Source organism: Daldinia vernicosa (genome assembly GCF_022497035.1).
Source record: "Daldinia vernicosa strain CBS 139.73 unplaced genomic scaffold F5Y00scaffold_62, whole genome shotgun sequence".
In the NCBI taxonomy this organism is placed as follows: domain Eukaryota; kingdom Fungi; phylum Ascomycota; class Sordariomycetes; order Xylariales; family Hypoxylaceae; genus Daldinia; species Daldinia vernicosa.
Genome location: NW_025953978.1, coordinates 156,908 through 176,996, shown reverse-complemented (window position 1 = coordinate 176,996; position 20,089 = coordinate 156,908). Strand labels below are relative to the sequence as shown.

The 20,089-nt window shown below is 47.3% G+C and overlaps 6 protein-coding genes across 6 annotated transcripts; 3 read left to right on the top strand and 3 right to left on the bottom strand.

Moving 5' to 3' along the window:
* Positions 1-132: 132 nt before the first annotated feature.
* On the top strand, positions 133-2,608 carry F5Y00DRAFT_247352 (FAD binding domain-containing protein). Its single transcript, XM_048009266.1, has 2 exons — positions 133-1,471; positions 1,607-2,608. The coding sequence occupies exons 1-2, from the start codon at positions 602-604 to the stop codon at positions 2,447-2,449; spliced, it is 1,713 nt and encodes a 570-aa protein (XP_047861033.1). The 5' UTR covers positions 133-601; the 3' UTR covers positions 2,450-2,608.
* A 102-nt stretch (positions 2,609-2,710) lies between these two features.
* On the bottom strand, positions 2,711-4,606 carry F5Y00DRAFT_247348 (uncharacterized protein). Its single transcript, XM_048009265.1, has 4 exons — positions 3,839-4,606; positions 3,697-3,749; positions 3,557-3,644; positions 2,711-3,496 (listed from the first exon to the last, which is right to left on the bottom strand). The coding sequence occupies exons 1-4, from the start codon at positions 4,225-4,227 to the stop codon at positions 2,896-2,898; spliced, it is 1,131 nt and encodes a 376-aa protein (XP_047861032.1). The 5' UTR covers positions 4,228-4,606; the 3' UTR covers positions 2,711-2,895.
* Positions 4,607-4,652: 46 nt separating this feature from the next.
* Positions 4,653-6,743, top strand: F5Y00DRAFT_247346 (uncharacterized protein). Its single transcript, XM_048009264.1, has one exon. It carries the CDS (start codon positions 4,991-4,993, stop codon positions 6,578-6,580), a length of 1,590 nt encoding a protein of 529 aa, XP_047861031.1. The 5' UTR covers positions 4,653-4,990; the 3' UTR covers positions 6,581-6,743.
* An 86-nt stretch (positions 6,744-6,829) lies between these two features.
* Positions 6,830-8,972, bottom strand: F5Y00DRAFT_182723 (uncharacterized protein). The gene is made up of 2 exons (XM_048005024.1): positions 8,260-8,972; positions 6,830-8,198 (listed from the first exon to the last, which is right to left on the bottom strand). Exons 1-2 carry the CDS (start codon positions 8,822-8,824, stop codon positions 7,246-7,248), a joined length of 1,518 nt encoding a protein of 505 aa, XP_047861030.1. The 5' UTR covers positions 8,825-8,972; the 3' UTR covers positions 6,830-7,245.
* A 2,844-nt stretch (positions 8,973-11,816) lies between these two features.
* Positions 11,817-13,911, bottom strand: F5Y00DRAFT_182696 (glycoside hydrolase family 7 protein). Its single transcript, XM_048005023.1, has 4 exons — positions 12,950-13,911; positions 12,443-12,881; positions 12,259-12,374; positions 11,817-12,202 (listed from the first exon to the last, which is right to left on the bottom strand). The coding sequence occupies exons 1-4, from the start codon at positions 13,565-13,567 to the stop codon at positions 12,008-12,010; spliced, it is 1,368 nt and encodes a 455-aa protein (XP_047861029.1). The 5' UTR covers positions 13,568-13,911; the 3' UTR covers positions 11,817-12,007.
* Positions 13,912-16,164: 2,253 nt separating this feature from the next.
* On the top strand, positions 16,165-18,969 carry F5Y00DRAFT_247339 (P-loop containing nucleoside triphosphate hydrolase protein). Its single transcript, XM_048009263.1, has 4 exons — positions 16,165-16,604; positions 16,664-17,183; positions 17,241-17,429; positions 17,483-18,969. The coding sequence occupies exons 1-4, from the start codon at positions 16,551-16,553 to the stop codon at positions 18,640-18,642; spliced, it is 1,923 nt and encodes a 640-aa protein (XP_047861028.1). The 5' UTR covers positions 16,165-16,550; the 3' UTR covers positions 18,643-18,969.
* Positions 18,970-20,089: the final 1,120 nt, after the last annotated feature.

The window sequence follows — 20,089 nt, the reverse complement described above, 5'->3', positions numbered from 1 at the left end:
GCTTAGCATGTGGCTGATACAGTATTATTAAGTTAGAAGACGTACGAAAATCGATGCTATTAAGATTTGGACATGTGCAAGACTTTTGACCGCAGCCTTCGTATTTCCGTATATCACTCAACACGCAAAGTGGTTGAAGAAACAAATTGAATAAAATACAAAAAGGCAACTAATGCTCAGCATGCTCACGGAACTCATTACATAATGCGGATTTACTACCATCAGACGACTATAGCGTATGATTTGTACGTTGTAAAAAGAAATTGTACCACGGAAATGACAATAGTCATGCGATGGAATAAGAAATTCTAGTGAAGCCTCGGTAGCAGGTGGGAGGGGAACCACGCGACGGTACACGCGGCGGTAGGTACCGCAGCAGCAGCAGCAGGAGGACGAACCAACCCCGCTGTGCGATTTACGGCTTTAACTTGGTTAACAAGGTTTCATATTCCCTTATTCACGCTTACGCAAAGACCCAAGACGTAATTTACAAACGTTCTTTCTACTCAATTCACTTTGCCCAAAAAAAAAATGAATTCGTAATCATCTTGGTCCTTACTTATTTAAACATAAACCAAAAAGTAGAAACGCGATAGACGCAATGGCGAGCATAGATGACGCTGGCAAGCAGACAGCCCCGGTTATCATCGTGGGCGGCGGTTTAGCGGGGTTGGTAGCTGCTTTCGAGTTATCACAGCGCGGCGTGCGGACGTTAATTGTGGACCAAGAAGGGGAGCAGAACCTCGGTGGGCAGGCATTCTGGTCGCTGGGCGGAATCTTCTGCGTCGACTCGACGGAACAAAGACGGCTTGGCATTAAAGATAGCCGGAAGCTCGCCATGCGCGATTGGCTCGGATCAGCACGCTTCGATCGTCCTGATGATGAGGATATCTGGCCGCGCCGCTGGGCCGAGGCCTTTGTCGACTTCGCTACGGATGGGATGGAGAAGTATCTCAAGGACCGCGGTGCTGGGTTCCTCTCTATGGTGAGTTGGGCCGAGCGCGGCGACGGTACGGCAGATGGTCATGGAAACTCGGTCCCGCGGTTCCACATTACCTGGGGCGCCGGGCCCGAAGTTGTGCGCGTGTTTGCCGAGCCCGTCCAAGAGGCGGCGAAAAAAGGTATTGTGGAGTTTAAGTTTAGACATAGGGTAGATGAATTACTTGTCGATGAAAACGGGAGAGCATCCGGAGTCCGAGGACGTATTCTTGAGCAAGACCCGTCGCCTCGAGGAGTCAAGACGTCGAGGGAAGAAGTAGGTGACTTTGAGCTCCATGGCGCGGCGGTAATTGTTTCCTCTGGAGGCATCGGAGGCAACGTGGAAGCGGTAAAGAAAGCATGGCCCGTAGATCGTCTTGGGCCAAAGGTACCGCAGAATTTCGTCATTGGCGTTCCCGCGCACGTTGATGGCCGGATGGTGGGAATTGCGGAGTCGGCTGGCGCCAACTTCATCAATCGCGACAGGATGTGGGTAAGTAATATGCAATTCATTTTCCCCCTTTATCGTTATTAAGAAGTGGCGAAACCCTCATTAATCTGATTGGATCTGTCACTTCACACTCGGGACTCCTGGGTTTATATGATATGCACTAACTGATTAATACAGCATTACACTGAGGGCCTACAGAACTGGAATCCAATCTGGCCAGATCACGGAATCCGTGTCCTGCCGGCACCATCGTCACTCTGGCTAGATGCAACCGGGAAAAGGCTTCCGCCATTCCTATACCCCGGATGTGACACATTAGCAACACTCAAGTACATATGCAGTACGGGCTACGACTACACTTGGTTTATTCTCGACCAATCCATCATCGCCCGCGAATTTGCATTATCAGGCTCAGAACAGAACCCCGACCTGACAGAGAAGAGCATCTGGCAACTCCTCAAAAACCGGGTCTTTAGCTCTAAGGGCACGGTGCCCGTCCAGAACTTCCAAAAGTTCGGGAAGGACTTCGTCGTGCGCGACAACCTCGAGGACCTAGTCGCTGGCATGAATGAGATTGCTAAATCCGTCGGCGGGCCAATACTCGACCCTAAGGCTATCCGGGAAGTCGTCGAGACGCGCGACGACCAGTTCGTCAACAGCTACTGCAAGGATGCGCAGGCGATGGCCATCCGCAACGGCCGCAACTACTGGCCTGATACCCGCCGCGTAGCGGCACCCCACCAGATCCTAGATCCGAAGCACGGCCCGCTGATCGCCGTCCACATGAACCTCCTAACGCGCAAGACGCTTGGCGGACTCGAGACGAATTTAGAAAGCAATGTTATGAAGGCAAACGGCGAGAAGTTCCCTGGTCTCTACGCAGCGGGCGAGGCGGCCGGGTTCGGCGGCGGCGGAGTTCACGGGTACAACTCGCTCGAGGGCACGTTCCTCGGCGGGTGTATTTTCTCGGGCAGGGCAGCGGGGAGGGCGATTTCCGATGAGATTCTTGGGCCTGCTTGAGAGTAGGTAGTAGTCCCGGGTTTGAAGTGTAAATTGCGATGTATACTATTTTAGGTACGGAGTGCCAGTGATGTAACATGGGATGGTTGTTCTTACGGGCGAATAAATTAAATAAAAAATTATATAATTAAAATCGGGCCTTGCGAGCAGTAGTAGGGGAATTTAAGCGTTGATAATGAGTCGTTATGGCCAATAGACTTGAGTATATCTTGATATGAAGAAGTGGTATCTACAAGTAATGCACGGATAGGGGGCCGGATATTGAGGTAAGTTTAAATATATAGGTCCTGACATATCTAAAAGGAAAGATATAGGATAAAGATAAATCCACAGAATAAGCAATTGATAGATACAGGTACTGGCTTTTCAATTTCCCCTAATTTCCTTTTTTTCCCTTTACCAACGGAAAGGCCGGAAGTATATCCTCCACCAGTCGAATACCTAGTCTAATAGCCCCTCTTCTTGCTCACCCGATTCATAAACTCCTTGCCCTCGCTCAAGTTGCGAAGATTAATATCCAGGATATCCAGCAGACGGCGGTTGTAGCTCGTCGAGTTGCCGCTGACGTGGGGCGTGATAATCACGTTCTTCGCGTCCCAGAGCGGGTGGCCCTTGGGCAAGGGCTCCGGGTCCGTGACGTCGAGGGCGGCGCCGCGGATCCATTCTTCGTTGAGCGCGGTGACCAGGTCGTCCGTGTTGACGACGGGGCCGCGGCCGATGTTGCTGACGAAAGTGCGCTTCTTCCGGAGGAGCTTGAGCTGCGGCGCTGCGATGAGCCCCTGCGTCTGCGGGGTTAGGGGCACGGCTAGCACGAGGAGGTCCAGGTCCGCGGAGAGGAACGCGTTGATTTCTTCGGTTTGAGTCCCCGAGAACCATTTTGATGGGAGAGAACCGTCTGGGTCGCCGAGGCCGGGGACGATGTACGAGTGGTCGCGACGGGACTCGGGCGTAGGCCTGGGTCTGTTTGTGTACGCGTATACTTCCATGCCGATAGCTTTGGCTATCCGTGCTACTTGTCGTCCGATACTTCCGTATCCCAATATACCGCTACGAAGCACTGTCAGTAATCGATATTTGAAAATCGGTTCTTAGAATAACAAGACTTACACTCGTTGGTTGACAGCATCTTGGGTGTCCGAGTCATCGTAACTGTGCTCCCACCTGTGCTCCTTCTGATGCTCGAGGAAACGTGGGACTACGAGTGGCAGAGTTAGTATTTTTAGTATAATCACGTTCGGAATACTCACTATTATGCTGGAAAGCGAGGTATGTGCTTATGACCCATTCTGCGATTTGCGGTCTAGTATTATGGGCGATTCGAGGTCAGTTTTAACAGAATCGGACATAAGGTATTTAACATCATATATAACGCCGACGAACAAGACTTACGGATGAACGCCATTCGCCGTGCAAAAAGCAACATCGGTGTCGGTGAAAAGAGGATTATTTAATATATAATTTGCCCCGGCGCTCTGAAGCTGCACCAGCTGTAGCCTAGGCGCCTGTTCTCTAGTAGGAAACCGAGGGCCAATGAGAAGGATCGTGACTGTTTTCCAATCCTCGGGCGTAATATTGGGCGGCAGGTCGGGCCTGCTCCATGTATCCCAACGGATATGGAATACCTTGAGGCCCGGATAGGTCTTGCGCAAGCCATCGACGTATCCCGCAGGAGGGTCCCAAGGCACGATTAGCAGGATCTTGTGTCCCGCTAGACCTCTATTCGTAGACATCTCAGCCACGGGGGTGCCTGAGGGGTTTTCAATCAGGACGTTTCTCATGATTGGAGCGGTCTTAATGAACTTAGTCTAAGTAATGTGTTTTGTTTGTATGTTAGTGTTAGGTACGTTATGGTGTTTAAGCCGTTTGAGCGTTGAAATTGTGATATCGTGTCAACGCAATTCCCCCGCCTTAAACGCTGCCGACTTTGGTCGGATCGATGGCGCAATCGGAACGTACGAAAAGAGTAATTGAAAGCACAAACCTCCTTTCCGGCTAATGTTGGATCAATTGAGTATGATAGTCGATTACATAAATTATTAGAAATGTTGACTTTACTCATACTATCGCTGGGGTTGGATGATTAAGACGGGTTAAAGGTGCTTGGCTTTTACAAGACTCACATTACTTAAGCGTATCTATCTTATAGTTACATAGTCCTAAACTAACTTCCTGTAAATAAAACAATTCTTCCATATTCTTTATCTTAAGAAGTTCATGGATAGAAGATAACTAACCTAGTAGATAAAGCTATGCCTTAACGGACATAAACGCAAATATATAGATATTCCCCGTATAATGGGACGTTACATCAAACACCTGTTTTGATGCCTGAATTCGCCTAACGCCCCAATTGCGGCGCAGCAGCTTAACATGAATTCCTGCACAATAAGGCTACGGCGAGATTCGCTCTCGACACCCCTCGCCTTGAGGGGTCTCAAACCGAGAGCTCCGGCAATAATAAACTGGCTTATTTATATTATAATTTATATATAATTACTATATTATAGCAATCATCCCTGCGCGAGGTGCTATTATTCAATTATGCCTCTCGTGGATTTCCCCCCGGAGATTCTCCACCAGGTCATACGGGAGTCGATGCCCGAGGGGTTTGAGAAGCTTATGTTGACCTGTCGCTACGTTTACGAATGCGGCAGGTCTTTAATCGATACTCACGCTTCTTATATTCGAGAAAATCGCTATCTCAATTTCGAGGGCATTTTGGACTATGTGCCTATCGTCACTTGGATTTACAGCGTCGCGAACGACCCGGTTGTGGCAAGATATGTCTGGCATGTCGATTTTTGCCAGCGGCGGAGGGGGCCGGACGTGGTCTACCCGCGCAAACGTCTTACCGGCAACGCGCTGGCGATGAAGCGCTTGAGGGCGTTTATCACGGAATCGCCGTATTTGCGCCGTGCCGGAGTAGACGTGGAGGAATGGGCAAGAGTTATCCTTTCTCGAGTTGAGGTTCTCGATATCGAAGGTCGCGATAAATATTTGGTATTTATGGGCACGTTTGTACTCACGCTTTTCCCTAACCTCAAATCCTTGATGTTATCCCCGCCGTTAAGTTACCGACACGCTATGGAATCGCCGGCTACGTCCCCCTGGAATCACGAGTACTATTCGCAGGCGCGCAGCGTGATGGAGACGATCAGTCGGAGGATTGAAGAGAACCCCGAGGGGACGTCCCTAGGACAGTTGACCCGCGTGTGGATTCGGGACCTCGAAAACAACGACGAGAAGATGGACCTACGCGCCTTATTGTCCTTTTTTACTACGCCAGATCCTAAATTATTATCCCTCACTAACTGTGAGGATTATGGCGGTGGGCCGCTCACGTTAGGATATCACCGTCGCTCTCTAGATATGAGTTTGGGCCTGCGCAAACTTGTATTAGAGCACACTTATGTGGATAGCGACGGTATATCTCTCCTACTATCCCGCACGCCCTGTCTGGAATCGTTCAGGTTTAGCTACGTGTCTAAGAATAACAGCAGACCTTCGCTGGATCGCTGGGATGCAGCCGCCTTTATCGCCGCCATTGGGAAGAATGTAGGCCACCACTTGGAAGAGCTTATCGTAACCCTGGAGTACCTCGATGGCCATGTAGTCAATGGAGTGACCTCTATGAAAGAGTTCACAAATCTCAAAAGGCTTGACCTTGATGTCCGGGTGTTCCACACCCCCGCGTTCGAGACTGAGGAGAGAGGGGGGCTAATCCGCGAGGATATCTTGGGAAAAATCCCGCCCGAGGCATTCGAAGCTATTCCATGCTTGGTTAGGATCTTACCACCTTCTTTAGAGGAAGTGAATCTATTTGCAGACAACGATAAGTATAGATTCAATCCCGAGATCGTGAAGAGATTATTGGTTGACTTCGCAGTTGACCGGTGGAATTTTCTCCCCAACTTGGAAATATTCGGATTATGGTGTAAGTTCTCAGGCCTAAATAGGGCAGACAAAGTCGACCTATGGCATTACGCAAGATCTAAGCGCGTCACTTGCAATTTCAATTTCAATGATGATCCAGCTTGGAAATCCTTTCTCGCAAGTCGTTGTACTACTCATCATTATCTGTCGCCGTCACCTTATCCGACAATCAACGTTCTTGAAAATCTAACGGACTGATCTTGAATTGATGTGAGTTGGACACCCGAGAAGTCTCATTTTCACGAACTGTGTAAATATTAATTCTCTAATTTTTAAAACTTATTATACTTATATTGCATATAACTTTAGCTTAGAATTTCATACCAAATATTAAACCACTTACCAATTATAGGTTCCCTAGGCAGTAAGCCTATTAAGCCTCGCCTATCCTAGGTAATCACTAATATAAGGTACATAGTATACCACCTAGAATCTAAACCACTTGATGGAATATGAACACCGACTAATTCGGCAACATTTACTAACTGACCCGAGCATTAAAATTCACCGATGAAATAATTATTACGATTACTTGAATTGACGTACATTTCGAGAATTATCTTTCATTATATTGATTACCATGCTGCCTTTTGCGGCACCATGTTGGGTATGTCTAACTGCCGTCTAGACTGCGGCTCTTAAACTCCATGCCAATGCCATGCGCTGTGGGCTGTGGGTGGCAGAATTCCACCTTTCTATCTATCCTCGTCCAATGCAAAAAAAAGCTCTGACAATCCGTTGAAGCATCGCTGATGGGGTATAATATTTTTTTTGCAAGACAAATGAAACCCACACTACTTTTTCCGCAACTTATTCAACAACGAACATCGTCTAAACATGCCATGCCGGCGGTCGGACGGATCCTAACGTGCGGCCTCATCGGCTCCCGCACTTGACGGTGCTCGCTCCTCGTATGCCGGGCTCTGGGCCCTGCTCCCAATCTCCTGACTCTGTCGACTTAGTGTCAAATCTTCGACGCTCTCGATGCTCTCATAAGGTATGTCGCATGAGTAGGAAGGGGGCGAAGGCGGGACATCTTGGTAGATTGGAGGTGCCTCGTTGTCCCAGCTAACGCCTAACCCTGCCCTCTCAGTTATCACGACACCGAAGTGCATGCGTAATATGCGTGCCACTCCAGTAGGCGTGATATGTTTAGGATGAGCAGTGGATGCATATTCTTGGACAACAACCATCTCTACAACCAATTGGTGTGTAATTTGGGTACCATCTTCGCTCTTCATGTCACACACAGTCTTCGTACTAGGTGCAATCTGGTACTGGACTTCCATCTCGATGCTCCCAGATGGAGAGTAGTCCGACTTCCAGCCGCTATGCATGTCCGCATGAGCTATTATCCGTGAATCGCTGCGCTTCGAGCCCTTCTTCGTTGGCAAGCCGGTTTCTGGATCCTTTGGCGCGTGCTTCTCACATGCTGGCGCCACGGTCTCCATATTCTCTTCTAGCTTCCACGAAAGCCGCTTTAGCTTCCAATACTCCACAGTCTTGACATCGGGGTTATGCTTGACGATACCGTCAAGGCGCAGGGTGAATGTGTTAGTGCTAATGGGATGTACAATTTGCGTGAAGTGCACGCTAGCTGCGATGTTGGTTGGGGGGAATATGCGAATGCTGTGGTGGGGCAGTTCCGGCACTTGGAGTGATCGCTTTACGTCGATATTCTTCGTGAGCTTGACAGTAGGCCCAGTTCGGGGAATAGCCTCGGCGAAGAAGTCGTACCGAATGGCGACAACCGCATTGTCCGTTGTCGCAGGTAGATGCCCATCAAGGAGAACAGAGAAAGGAAACTCGTGAACACCTGCATATCGTGTAAGTCATGTATTAAAAAAGGTGTCCGGAAAAGGTAAGGATGGACTTACGCTTAGAAAGAGTCGTTGGCTCGCTCAAGAATGTCCAAGACTTGAGCTCTGTCGTTTGATTCGAGCATTGCTGGCAGTGCCCTGTAAACGGCCTTTTCTGTATGACATGGATGTTTAACCTGGCACTGAAATTTTCAACTTCAAACCCATCCTCCTTGACGTCGAGTAATAATTGGCCGGAAATCAAGGCGCCTGTGCTGTTCTCCGGCTCGCCGTGCATGACGACCGGTGGCGACTCAATCTTCCAGTCTAACGATGCATTGGGATTTTGCGGTGGCTCCTTTAAAGACTTAGATCCACCAAGATGCAAGCTCGGAAAACTTAGGCGATGGTGGCTATGAGAGTCCTTATGTTTTTCCTTTGGAGGTTCGGCCATCTTCACGGGTGGTGCGGCGGAAATCAGGGATTGAGTGTGATCGGCGGCACTTTCGAGCACCGAAGTTACGGTGGGCCGTTCTCTGGAGGCTGATCGAGAGTTGGGATTACTCCTCCGTTGTACCGACGCCTTAATATTGTGAATGCTGTCGTTAGAAGACCTAAAAAAGTCTACAACTCGATGTGGCATTTTGACGAATGGCTTTAGGTCACTTAGACCTGTGGATCCTCTTACGTCGTGTGACTTCCTTGCGTCTTAACAGGTAGAGAAGGAAGTAGGTGCGATTGCGATTCGCTTGCCGCTCGATGCCGATGCCGATGGATCTAGGTAAAACCTGAACCTGGACCTGAACTAATGCATCCGGGTGGCGGTCACCTCTTTGTTGCGCTGAGTCGATGCTATGAAACCCGGGGAATAATGCCTAATTTCAGAGCAATGGCGAAATATAACCAAACTTTCAAATAGGTAGAGACAATCAGCTATCAATGCGAAAGGATCGTATATGCGGATTCGTAAAAACGAATAACTTTGTCGACTTTCGATCGTTTTTTTGCTGTTCTTTATCCCGATTTCTGGTACCGGCGCTTTGTGTCCCTTTTGGGAATATTCACGATTCGTTGTGGCTTTTGATTGGCCGTGATGATGTCCGTAAGTGCACGCCACGAAAGAGTCTCGATGGAACGGTGACGAGGTAAGAAGCTGAAGAATGGCTAATGATAGATAAGCCTTAGACCTCGATAGGTTCTTCTTTTATACGTGTTTCTAAAAAGATAAAACCCGTTGTGAATTTGCGCAGCGTTGCTAGGTATGAGGTAGTTGGGTGGATCGTGCAAGTGCCAAGTGGTGTAAGTGGTGTAGGGCTGATGAGCGATGATATTAAAGCGTAGTTAGTCGAGTCTTGGTGCACTTCGCTTCGTCACGCTTACGTCTTCTTTTGAGGTTATATTTCAATACTAACAATAAAGTTTCCATCATGGTGTAATATGGCGGGTAGCCAAGATGTTATGTAGCTGGCGCAATTAAAGGCTTGCCTCACATCATGCTTTCGACCAGAGCTTTCCATCAAGTAATTATGTGTCATGGATTGAGACGGATTGGGCTCGGCCCCTTGTAGTTACAGCGCAAACTCTACAAGTTACAGGCGGGCAAGGCCCTTAAGCTCCCCCACTAGGTCGCAGCGGTCACAGGGGTCCTCAGCACGTATTCAAGCGCCTGTAACTGATTTGTTGCTCCTTGTCTGGCGCCTCTTCCTCGGTCGTATCCTTAGGTAAGTTTTTTTGGTGCACGTTTGACTACATAAGGTACAAACGACTTTAGCGGCGCTGAATTTACGTAAGCGGAGAGTTGAAAACTTAGCCAGATTCAAGGGGGATCCTGAATATTAAATTTTCATACCTCTTTTTAGGAGCATCATTAGTATTTACCTAAGGTATCTATTTTGTGGGTAAGGGGCCGAAGAAGACGCGTTCTATTTTTCCCCATGGTGAAAAGTCTTATAAGATTTCTTGTAAACGGGCATACTGCACACCGAACACACCTAACTTCCACAACGGAAACGCCGCAAAATGCCCCGCAATCAGCCCTGCGTACATTACGGGGTCGGAACAGATACACTAGACATACAGAAACCGTATAAGGTTAGCTGTGGAAGACGGAGCAGCTGATGCAATATCTACCATGTAAACAGCAAAAATACCCTGTAACACAACGAGCTGTGTTAATTAGAAAGCTTTACCGGCAAAGCTTTCCAATTAAATACATTACAAACCAAGGTCAATGGCTTAGGTACCTAAACGTCGGGTAAACTTCAGCTAATAAGGTAAATGCAAAGTTGTAAGGTTTCATTAGTATGGGAATTTAATCCCTTCACAGACCAAATTAACTTAGGAAAGTAAGCTTTCCAATTAGGCACCAAATACATAATGCTATTTCAACTACTGACAATGACGCCTTCATTAGACGTTGTGATACAATGGAGACAACCACACCGCCGAATTAACTCATGACCTCGCCTGGCTAATTCGGGAAATAGACAAAGGTACCATGATCTGGTAAGAAATTTTATAGACTCCACTTGATCGAAGCCATCGTGAAGGACGGAGAACATACGATGGTTGCTGGAACCACTAAAGAGCCATAGGAGAGCCACGACCAGATGGCTGGTGGGCCGTGTTACTCGATCGTTACCCTATGAGATCCACAACGGTGCATCCATTTACCGAATCGGGGGCCGGCGGAAGTGGGCGAAGGACCTGGAAGAGGTCCGAACTAAAAGTTCTAGAATAGAACAAGGAAAATGCCAAATGGAAAACAACGGCAAAGGAGATCAAACTTTTTGAAATCTGAATATTCCCCTGACTATCCAATTTTGGAATAGACTTGTGGAACTCTATAGAATACATAATACATAGCTGCTATGCCGCAATTCAGCCATTTCAGATTTCGAAAACTGATCTCATCTCGGAGATCCATGGCCGTCACATGAATTGTACTTTTGTACTTCGGTATATTGTGACCTAGGTTCCATAGCAGCTTAGATACGTGTAGCCAACCGTGGGTAACCAACTGGAGCCGCTCGTTTCCTGGTGACAGGAAAATTATTTTTTCCCATACAATTAGTACGTACCTCTTATGTAATTAATCCGGCGGGGCTCGCCGATGGAATGGACTCAACTTAAATCTTCTGAAAGCCCCACCTGGTCACAACTCCTGAAATATTTTCACCTCAGTTTTCTCTTAGCCGTCTCAGCTCTCCACCTTTATCCACACTCGTGAACTAGATTTTCTGTCTATGTGGATATTCTAATCCACCTTTTTTTGTGAGCCGCAACTTGCCGTCGATCCATCGGTGGAAAAAAGATTTTTCCCTAGACAAAGGCAAACAGGGACTGCAATTTTTTGTTCGTGACACCTCATATCGGCTATTCGATCCTCGATCTATTCGGCATAGTTGCTATGGAGACCTCGCTTGTCATAGGCTCACGATTCTTGAAGTATCGTCAACATCAATTCTAGATCGTCGATTCTACAAGACGGGAAGGTGATAATAAGTATGACACATCTCATTTGTGGACCTAACTGTGTCTTGTTACCAACAAGTGATCAATAACCAACTAGTATAAGATGCCTTAGGTACGTTACATCCTACGTCGAAGTTCTTACAAGTGGTATAAGACATAGTGTGTATTCGAAGTGCAAATTACTTTTGGTGAGAACGTCGATGGAAATCTTCACTTAAATACTTATACTTCTATCTCTTAAATATCTCGTATATACAAACTAATGGTCGTAAGAATTATAACAGTGAACTGAACGGATCCTTCACGTCTAGACCACGATCGCCCTTGCGGGGAGCGGGGAACGCGCGCCAACTTAAAGGTTGTAAGTCGATCCGATGGGTCCGAACTTGAAGTTACTGTAAGTGACCTTGGCGTTCTTGAATTTTTCACGGACTTGTTCGGGCTTGCTGCCGTTGACGTCGCATTCGCCGCGGGCAACACCCGGCTCGGACGCGGAGCGATCAAGGGGATATTTTTCACCATCAAGCCAAAGCATGTTGGCGTAAGCCTATCGATATGTCAGGTTACATTATCCGCCAAGGGCGGGTGATATGTTTCACTTACATCATCCCAAACGGATAAGACTAAGACCATAGGCTTGCCGGTGGCCTGACCCATCGTTTTCAAACCGCCCATCTCCTGGAACTGCTTGTTGTCCTTGAAGATATCCTTAGCAGCATCTATTTGCAGAATTAAGCATTAGCGGTAGGTATTAGTATTAATGTGGATATTTAAGCAAAAAACGTACCACAGAAGCCAGCATCGATCGTGCTGCCACCAGAAATGTACTTGGACTTGGGTACCTCAAACTTCTTGCCGTTCTGGATGAAATACTGAGAGAGGCTTGTAAGAGACGTGCCGGAGCCGTGAAATTGGGTCACGACGGTGAACTTCTTGCTAGTATCGATTGTCTTTCCCTTGCCGTAGAAGTCGGTGTTTCCGTGACGGAACGGGTTCAAGTCACAGCCATCTGGATCACAGCTACCTGAGTAGCGATCCTCGGAATACGTACCGCCGCAGTCCTTCGTATTGCAGACGAAGTATCCGTCTTTCTTGCATGGATGAGGGGTCAATGCGAAGGACATGCTGTTAGCTTCCCATAAGTCCATTTCAGCACAGCAGGCTCCCGAGTTACCGATACCAGAAGACTTGTCCGTCTTTGACGGTTCCCAGCCCTCAACATTGGCCTAAAAGAAGAAGGGTAAAGTTAGTTGACGTCCTATTCAGATATTGGGACTGCTTGAGCCTGGCCTACCTTGCCACCAACCCACTTCAGATCTCGAGCACACTGCGAGTCGCAGTATCCCGTACCGTATTTGGCACCGGCCTTGTTGGAGGGATAGCGTGTCTTTCCACCATCTTCGTCCATGGACACGAAGTATACGGCACCGTTCAGACCACAGCCCAGGTCAGCGTTCTCGACATCGAAGGCGATTTCGTTGCCATTGGCTGTGAACATCTGGTACTTATCGGCGCCGTTCATAAGATAAAGACGGGACCCTATATTGACACCATACTGGTGTTCATTTCGGAACTTCATGGTAACGGCGTTGCCGGAAGTGGTCACACCATATGTACCGGAGTAATCGGCACCCTCAATGGCACAGTTTTTCGTACAGGTGTCGGCATCCGGGCATGCAGTCTGGTTCCACTCATTGCCGTCGTAGCAGTTCTGGTAACCATCCACCACGTGAGTCCATCGCCAGTTGGAGTCAATGACGAGCTCGCCGTTGACGTTGGAGCATTTACCGGGTCCAGTACAGCGCTGCCAGGTGATCTTGGGATGCGTCTCGGCGTCCTGCTTGCCGATTTGCTGGGCATTACCTAGGGCCAGCAGAGTCGCCAAAGCGGCGGTGGTAGCTTTATTATACATCCTGAGAGAAAGAACCTAACAAGTGGTAGGTACTATGCTGAGATGGTGTGAAGAGCGAGAAGTCTGGAGTTAGTAGCTTGCCTGAACTTCAAACTCCAAAACATGACATGATCAAGCCGCCCTTTTATTTCAATCGTGAACACAACTCCGCTTGGACAGGAATGTCATTTACGGAGGCGAATACAGAACCAGATCATGGGCCATATCGTACAAGAGAGGAAAGACGGTCCTCTGTCGTTCCATAGCCCAGAGTCTTGGGTGAAGATAGCAAATCATATTCACGATCCGGTTAAATGAGGAAATGATTTGTGGTTCCCGTAGACAGGGGTTTTACACTACTTGCGCGCGGCTCACTGCTTGGTCACGGACTGAAATCATTTGAAGCTGGAAGTGACTTAGCAGGAATCCACATCTTCCAAGTAGGTAGTATGCAGTTATCCTCCGGCTTGGACGGGCCGGATGCACGAGAATTACACTATCAAAGCCAATGTCAAGTAATCAAACGGAGGGAATAGCCATACCATTCTCGGCAGCTCTAAAATGAGGGTCTCTAGAAACATTTAGCTGTACGGGCTTGAAAGTTGCCATAGCGCCTTTCAACGTCTGGCCATCTACTTGAATAATTCGAAAGCGGCTACAGGGACATCGCAGATTAATATATTTCTCGGTTTATTAGATTCCCTCGCCTCTTAGTTCATTAAAATTGATTGGAAATTAGGCCAGAATAAAGTCACGTTCTGAACTCTCACCGTTGACTTATACGATGGATGAACGGTCATCGTGAGATACGCAGTAACTAACCGATCCCTACTAGAATCGGCGAAGATCAGCGTACCCGGCAACCTGGGTCTCACAATCGTTTGTTGCTGAGATGGATGTAGATTGAGAACCAAGTGACACATAACAGGACAAGCCTCAACGCGGGATGTAGATCGGGTGTCGTTTCCGGTCACATATTCATTAACCTTATCTCTCTAAAGCTAGTCCCCAAATTTCCCCACCTATGTATCATTCCCCAAAAGCTCATCTCTTGAGAAAATTCCCCGCTTCGTGTGTTCTGATTCTGCTTAGTTACCCCAATTCCCCAGAAGCCTCTTGACCCCTTGAAGACTAGCTTCTAAACTGCCGGACCCTTCATCTCCGTGATGGGATACCTGACCAAGTTAATGGCGTCTACATAGGACAAGACATAAATAACGTCGAGGTCTAGGCGCCAAATCGGCCACTGCCCAGATTGAGTGGATACGGCGTCATAATAGGAGATATTACCTAGGCAGAGTCTAGGCCAAGGTGGCCCCGTCGAAGCTAACAGGATAGGATAGGATACTACCTCTCTCATGATATAGGGAGTTCCTCATTGGTGACTGATACTTCTCCTCGCATCACATACGCGCAAACGGAAGACGGTCCCGGCGCTTACCTAGGTATCACCGCCGGTACCAGAAATCTATCTAGTCCTGCAAGCCCAAGAATTATATTATAGTCTGGCGGTTCTCGTATGTATGAAAAGCCACCAGTCAGTGTTCAAGAACCTCCATGTGGTCTTAAATTCAAATTCTAGGCTAGAGACGGCTTGGTCCTAATTTATGAGGTCGTAGCCGAACGGTAATATTCTAACCCGACACACTACCTCGCTACACTGCGTGAGAATTCCGTGTGTCTTATTGAAGTCATTTGCTCTAAACGATATATTAACAAAGTTGGTCATGTGAAAGTATCTTCGGCTCCCGCCGCCGTAGCAATATAATAAGAAGCATTTTATGTTGTATACTCGGTCTCGCCAACATGCGCTTAGAAGAGCTCGAGCATGAGACCCTCGTTTAAAGGGTGGCCAGTCTGGGGAATACCAGGTACTCACCGAAGTTGAATCTCAGCTCGAGTGTATCTACCTACTTAAGTATATAATAGCTGGGGATCATCGCCAATGACTAAGCGAAATGCATTCTCTTCTTATTTTCCTTCCAGCATGGTTCCAAATGTATAAATCTCTGATGCCGTCTCTTTAGAGTGATCTTGTACATATGGTCGAGGCGCTTGTATCATATAGGTAATCTGCACGTGGTTACCGAAAGGGTCATCTAATCTAGGCGGGGCACGTGTTCGACAGGCATATTCAATTTACCATTAGAAGTGTCTAGGCCCCCAGTTTGTTTCTCTTATGTAATGGTTTAGCCGCATATCTATATATATCAGCGCACCTATGCTATGAGTATTTTCCTGTCCATTTTAATTAAATCATACATTATACCTATAAGAAATCACTTTTCATATAATATTTAGGCTCATCGTATTTTTAGGATAATGAATTTAAGAACTTGCGATTTTCGTTGTGGGGCGGCCGTATTTTACAATGGAACCAAACAGCATGGAAACAACTTCGTTGTGCTGCGAGGAACTCTAAACTAACTACAGAAGCCTGTGGCTATACGTACTAGACATATTCTTTATTCTCATCTAGAATCCTGACGGTCAGTTTTTTCCCCATTTATAGCGCGATCCAGAGTTTGCGGATCATAAAACTTGGGGGAATGTCTAAGTCATAACTAAGTCATTTTAAAAGAGTTAAAGGTGATTGGCTATACGAAGTATAGCAGCCCCGTTCTACATACGGATCCGTACAATCAGCCTTACTGGGCTGTTATCGATAAACTGCTGGAAATCTTAGCGGCGCGGGGAGGAGCGGGGAGCTTTCGGAAACGTGGTAGGTTCGTGTGGCTTGGCTGCGCCTGCCCGAGCTCGCCCGAGTTACTCATTGACCGACTGACTTTTATGACTCGATCTCGACGAAACTTAAAAGAGGTAGTTTAATTACCTAGGTACCTACCTTAAACCTAATTCTTTTTAAGTTTTCGCCTTACTTAATCTTTCACTCATATTTCTTTCGCCCATATTTATTACTGATATAATATAGCGAACCTGACCTACATTAATTCAAATACTCTCTCATTTACCTATCAATAGTCATTTGAATATACTAGCGAATATGACGAGCAAAGGCGCGAAACAGCTGCCGCATGAACGGCGAAAAGGAGAAGCGGTACGTCAAAAGCTTGTATAGGTGTTCTTGATATAATTGACTAACTTACCTGTTATAAGGCCCTAAGCGAGTTTGCCGAATTCGTTGAAAAGCAACAAGCGTTGCGATACCCGAGTGCCAAAGCCACCGACCGCGTTGAGCACCACGAAGAGCTCGACATTCTCGACTCATTAAATTTAGGCGATTCCGAACCTCATGTACCACTGCGCCATCTCTTACTCGCCCCTTCCGACGATGCAGCAGCCCAACAAAAACTTTCCGAGTACATCGACGAACGACTTTTAGAGGGCCACGGAGAGGCGGTTTTCGACTTAGGATTCGAGAATAACGGTGAATCGATGCGCCTCACCGGCGATGAGTGGAACATCGCATTGGATCGTTTAAAAGAAACCGCCAAGAAGGCACACGCCGACTGTGACATATTACTCACTAAGAATGTTGGGGGCGACGTCGAAGCTGAGTCAACGATTGCAGGGAACCAGAGTAAAGACAAAGACTGTACCGGCAAAATCCTAATACGGAAGACCCCTATCACAACTGAGCAGGTCATTGAAACAAGAATAGCAGTTGTTGGTAATGGTGAGTTAGGTCTGTGTGTAGAATGATATAAACATCTGTGCTGACACTTATATACAGTTGATGCTGGGAAAAGCTCCATGCTTGGGGTCTTAGTCAAGGGAGACCTTGACGATGGGCGAGGGAAGGCTCGCGTCAATCTCTTCCGCCACAAGCATGAGATCGAGACGGGTCGCACCAGTTCCGTCGGGATGGAAATAATGGGTTTCGACACCATGGGGAATGTTGTCACATCAGACACCCCGGGGAGTAAGTTATTCAAAATCCTAACCGTCATTTTCTTGCCGCTTACTGTGATATAGGGAAACTGTCGTGGGAAGAAATTGGCAAACGCAGCGCTAAAGTGATCACCTTCACTGACTTAGCCGGCCACGAACGCTATCTACGAACTACAGTCTTTGGCCTATTATCTAGCAGCCCTAATTATTGTTTACTAATGGTTGCCGCCAATAATGGGCTAATTGGAATGAGTAAAGAACATCTTGGTATCGCTTTGGCCCTAAATGTCCCAATCATGGTGGTGGTTACCAAAATTGACATTTGCCCTCCAAATATTCTGGAACAAACCATCCAGCAGATTACCAAAATCCTAAAATCTCCAGCGGCACGAAAAATGCCTATATTTATTAACAATCGCGAAGAGTGTATCAACACCGCTACTCAGTTTGTGAGCCAACGAATATGTCCTATATTCCAGGTCTCCAACGTTACCGGCGAGAATCTTAACCTCGTTCGCACATTCTTGAATATCCTCCCACATCATGGACGTTATGATTCGGACGCTCCTTTTGAATTCCATGTCAATGACACCTTTTCTGTCCCTTTCGTTGGTACGGTAGTTAGCGGTATCGTCAAGTCAGGGGTAGTACATGCTGGCGATAGCGTTTTAATCGGACCGGACTCGCTGGGTCAGTTTACTCAAACTAGCATTCGGTCCATCGAGCGAAAAAGAATCAGTGTACCTGCAGCATCTGCAGGCCAATCCGCTAGTTTTGCCTTGAAGAAAATACGGCGTAAAGATGTGAGGAAAGGAATGGTAGTCTTACCAAGAATCGAGGGGCAACCGGCTCCTAAAGTCTACCGTGAGTTTGTCGCCGAGGTCTTGATTCTCTCGCACGCGACCACTATCAAGACCAAATATCAGGCAATGCTTCATGTCGGGCCAGTCTCCCAGACATGCGCAATAATCGATGTAGACCGCCCCTTCATACGAACCGGTGACCGGGCGACTGTAGCCTTCCGATTTGTTCAGCGGCCAGAATACTTGGCCCCAGGCGACAGACTTCTGTTTCGTGAAGGACGAACTAAGGGCCTGGGCATTGTCAAATCGGTTGGGTATGATCCAAAGAAACCCCTGATGGCTGATCAGTCGGATGGCGGTGCCGCACAAGAGCCTGATGAGAACCACGGCTCTGCTGGAAGAGGTATCCCGTCCTCTACAAGTGTGAGGGTTGGCGCCTAGAACCATGAGACCTGTTGAGTCTCGCTGTGGAATTATGCGCAGCCTTGGGTCGCATTATGGCGTAAGGGTTGGGATTATTACCCGGGATACTTTCGGGCTGAAGATAATTATGTCTCATCCCGTTATCATTTCGAATCATTCTACATCATGTTTCAAGAAAGAATGCATCATAGGTGCTAGCGGAGCTGGGCGTTTCGTTATCGGGGGGTTCGGGGCGGTGTAATACATCATCCTACATACCCTCAGGCATTTGTTTCATTATACTTAATTTAGTCCTCGTATGGAATATATCCGATCGTTTGCATAGGGATCTACTACCCTTCTGTACTCTTTGAGTCTTTTCTCCGGTACCGCTTGAGAACATAAGCTAAACTGTGTATGTCGCCTTATTGATAATGGACCACAAGTATCCTAAGGGTTTTGAGTATCTATTAACTCTTGAATTAAAGCTTCTATGTTGCAATGTATAGATCTTAGTTGCCATTTATTTATACCTGGCTTTATCGGTGGGGTCTCAAGTTAAGATGTTAGGACTTGCAAATAATCCCTGCTAACTGCTAACTGGGTGGATTGTAATAGGCTTTGAACTACAAAACATGGACCTTATTAGGATATAAGACTCTACATAGATAATTAATAATTAACAATACATCACTTTAGATAAGAAATATAAATTTGGCTCGGAGAGTTTTTATATATATACGGCTGAACGATGGTCCGGTACTGCTACGTTATGGATTTCATGGAGAGACTTTCGGCTTTTTCTAAGCGAGCAAAACTTCGGGTTTCTGGAAGAGCCCGTCGAGTCCGTCAACTTGATGACGCCGTGCCTCCCGCGCATTCGGAAGGACTGCCGTCTTCGACGCTTTACCCCATTGGGGAGAAGACGTTGCGATCGATAATCGACGCGACGAATCATATTGCGTACATGATGCGGCAAAGTAGTAATTATTTTCGACCAATGGCTATGGGTCTGTTCTAGATTTACAACCTTGTCTTGGACTGCCGACGCGCACCTTGTGCACCGGGACTGTGCGTGCCGGGATTTTTTGTGTGGGGGAACTTATACAAAACAACATAAATCCCCTAACCGTAGTGCCAGCGGGTGATCTACTACAAGGATTGTGATGTGGTCTAACCTCTATTATACGTAGATCAGTTCGGAAACTCTGCTCAGCTATTGGCTGGGGAATTCTTCATCTAGTTCGTAATTATCAAATCGTAAGGTATGCGTAAAATATTACGGGACGGGACGGTACGGGGCCGTCGGAGAATAGCCAAGCGGCATATTGTATGCTGTGAATAGGTCAAGGCGTAAGTTAATGCCTTTCGGGGTTATCGATGATGCCGTATTGTATTGCACTGCTATCGAATATTCTTTCGTGATGACTTGCCGGGATGGGGGGCCCAAATTTCCTGTATATAAATCAGAGTATTTCCTATGACT

What these genes read in the sequence shown, in the direction of transcription:
- F5Y00DRAFT_247346 (XM_048009264.1), top strand. Translation starts at nt 4,991, where the DNA reads ATGCCTCTCGTGGATTTCCCCCCGGAGATTCTCCACCAGGTCATACGG.
- F5Y00DRAFT_247348 (XM_048009265.1), bottom strand. Translation starts at nt 4,227, where the DNA reads ATGAGAAACGTCCTGATTGAAAACCCCTCAGGCACCCCCGTGGCTGAG. An exon ending in CCTCGCTTTCCAGCATAATA is followed by an intron (nt 3,645 to 3,696) that starts GTGAGTATTCCG and finishes TGCCACTCGTAG; the next exon opens with TCCCACGTTTCCTCGAGCAT. An exon ending in GATGCTGTCAACCAACGAGT is followed by an intron (nt 3,497 to 3,556) that starts GTAAGTCTTGTT and finishes AGTGCTTCGTAG; the next exon opens with CGGTATATTGGGATACGGAA.
- F5Y00DRAFT_182696 (XM_048005023.1), bottom strand. Translation starts at nt 13,567, where the DNA reads ATGTATAATAAAGCTACCACCGCCGCTTTGGCGACTCTGCTGGCCCTA. An exon ending in TGAAGTGGGTTGGTGGCAAG is followed by an intron (nt 12,882 to 12,949) that starts GTAGGCCAGGCT and finishes TTCTTCTTTTAG; the next exon opens with GCCAATGTTGAGGGCTGGGA. An exon ending in TCTTATCCGTTTGGGATGAT is followed by an intron (nt 12,203 to 12,258) that starts GTAAGTGAAACA and finishes ACATATCGATAG; the next exon opens with GCTTACGCCAACATGCTTTG.
- F5Y00DRAFT_182723 (XM_048005024.1), bottom strand. Translation starts at nt 8,824, where the DNA reads ATGCCACATCGAGTTGTAGACTTTTTTAGGTCTTCTAACGACAGCATT. An exon ending in GCCAACGACTCTTTCTAAGC is followed by an intron (nt 8,199 to 8,259) that starts GTAAGTCCATCC and finishes CACGATATGCAG; the next exon opens with GTGTTCACGAGTTTCCTTTC.
- F5Y00DRAFT_247352 (XM_048009266.1), top strand. Translation starts at nt 602, where the DNA reads ATGGCGAGCATAGATGACGCTGGCAAGCAGACAGCCCCGGTTATCATC. An exon ending in TCAATCGCGACAGGATGTGG is followed by an intron (nt 1,472 to 1,606) that starts GTAAGTAATATG and finishes TGATTAATACAG; the next exon opens with CATTACACTGAGGGCCTACA.
- F5Y00DRAFT_247339 (XM_048009263.1), top strand. Translation starts at nt 16,551, where the DNA reads ATGACGAGCAAAGGCGCGAAACAGCTGCCGCATGAACGGCGAAAAGGA. An exon ending in AACGGCGAAAAGGAGAAGCG is followed by an intron (nt 16,605 to 16,663) that starts GTACGTCAAAAG and finishes ACCTGTTATAAG; the next exon opens with GCCCTAAGCGAGTTTGCCGA. An exon ending in AATAGCAGTTGTTGGTAATG is followed by an intron (nt 17,184 to 17,240) that starts GTGAGTTAGGTC and finishes ACTTATATACAG; the next exon opens with TTGATGCTGGGAAAAGCTCC.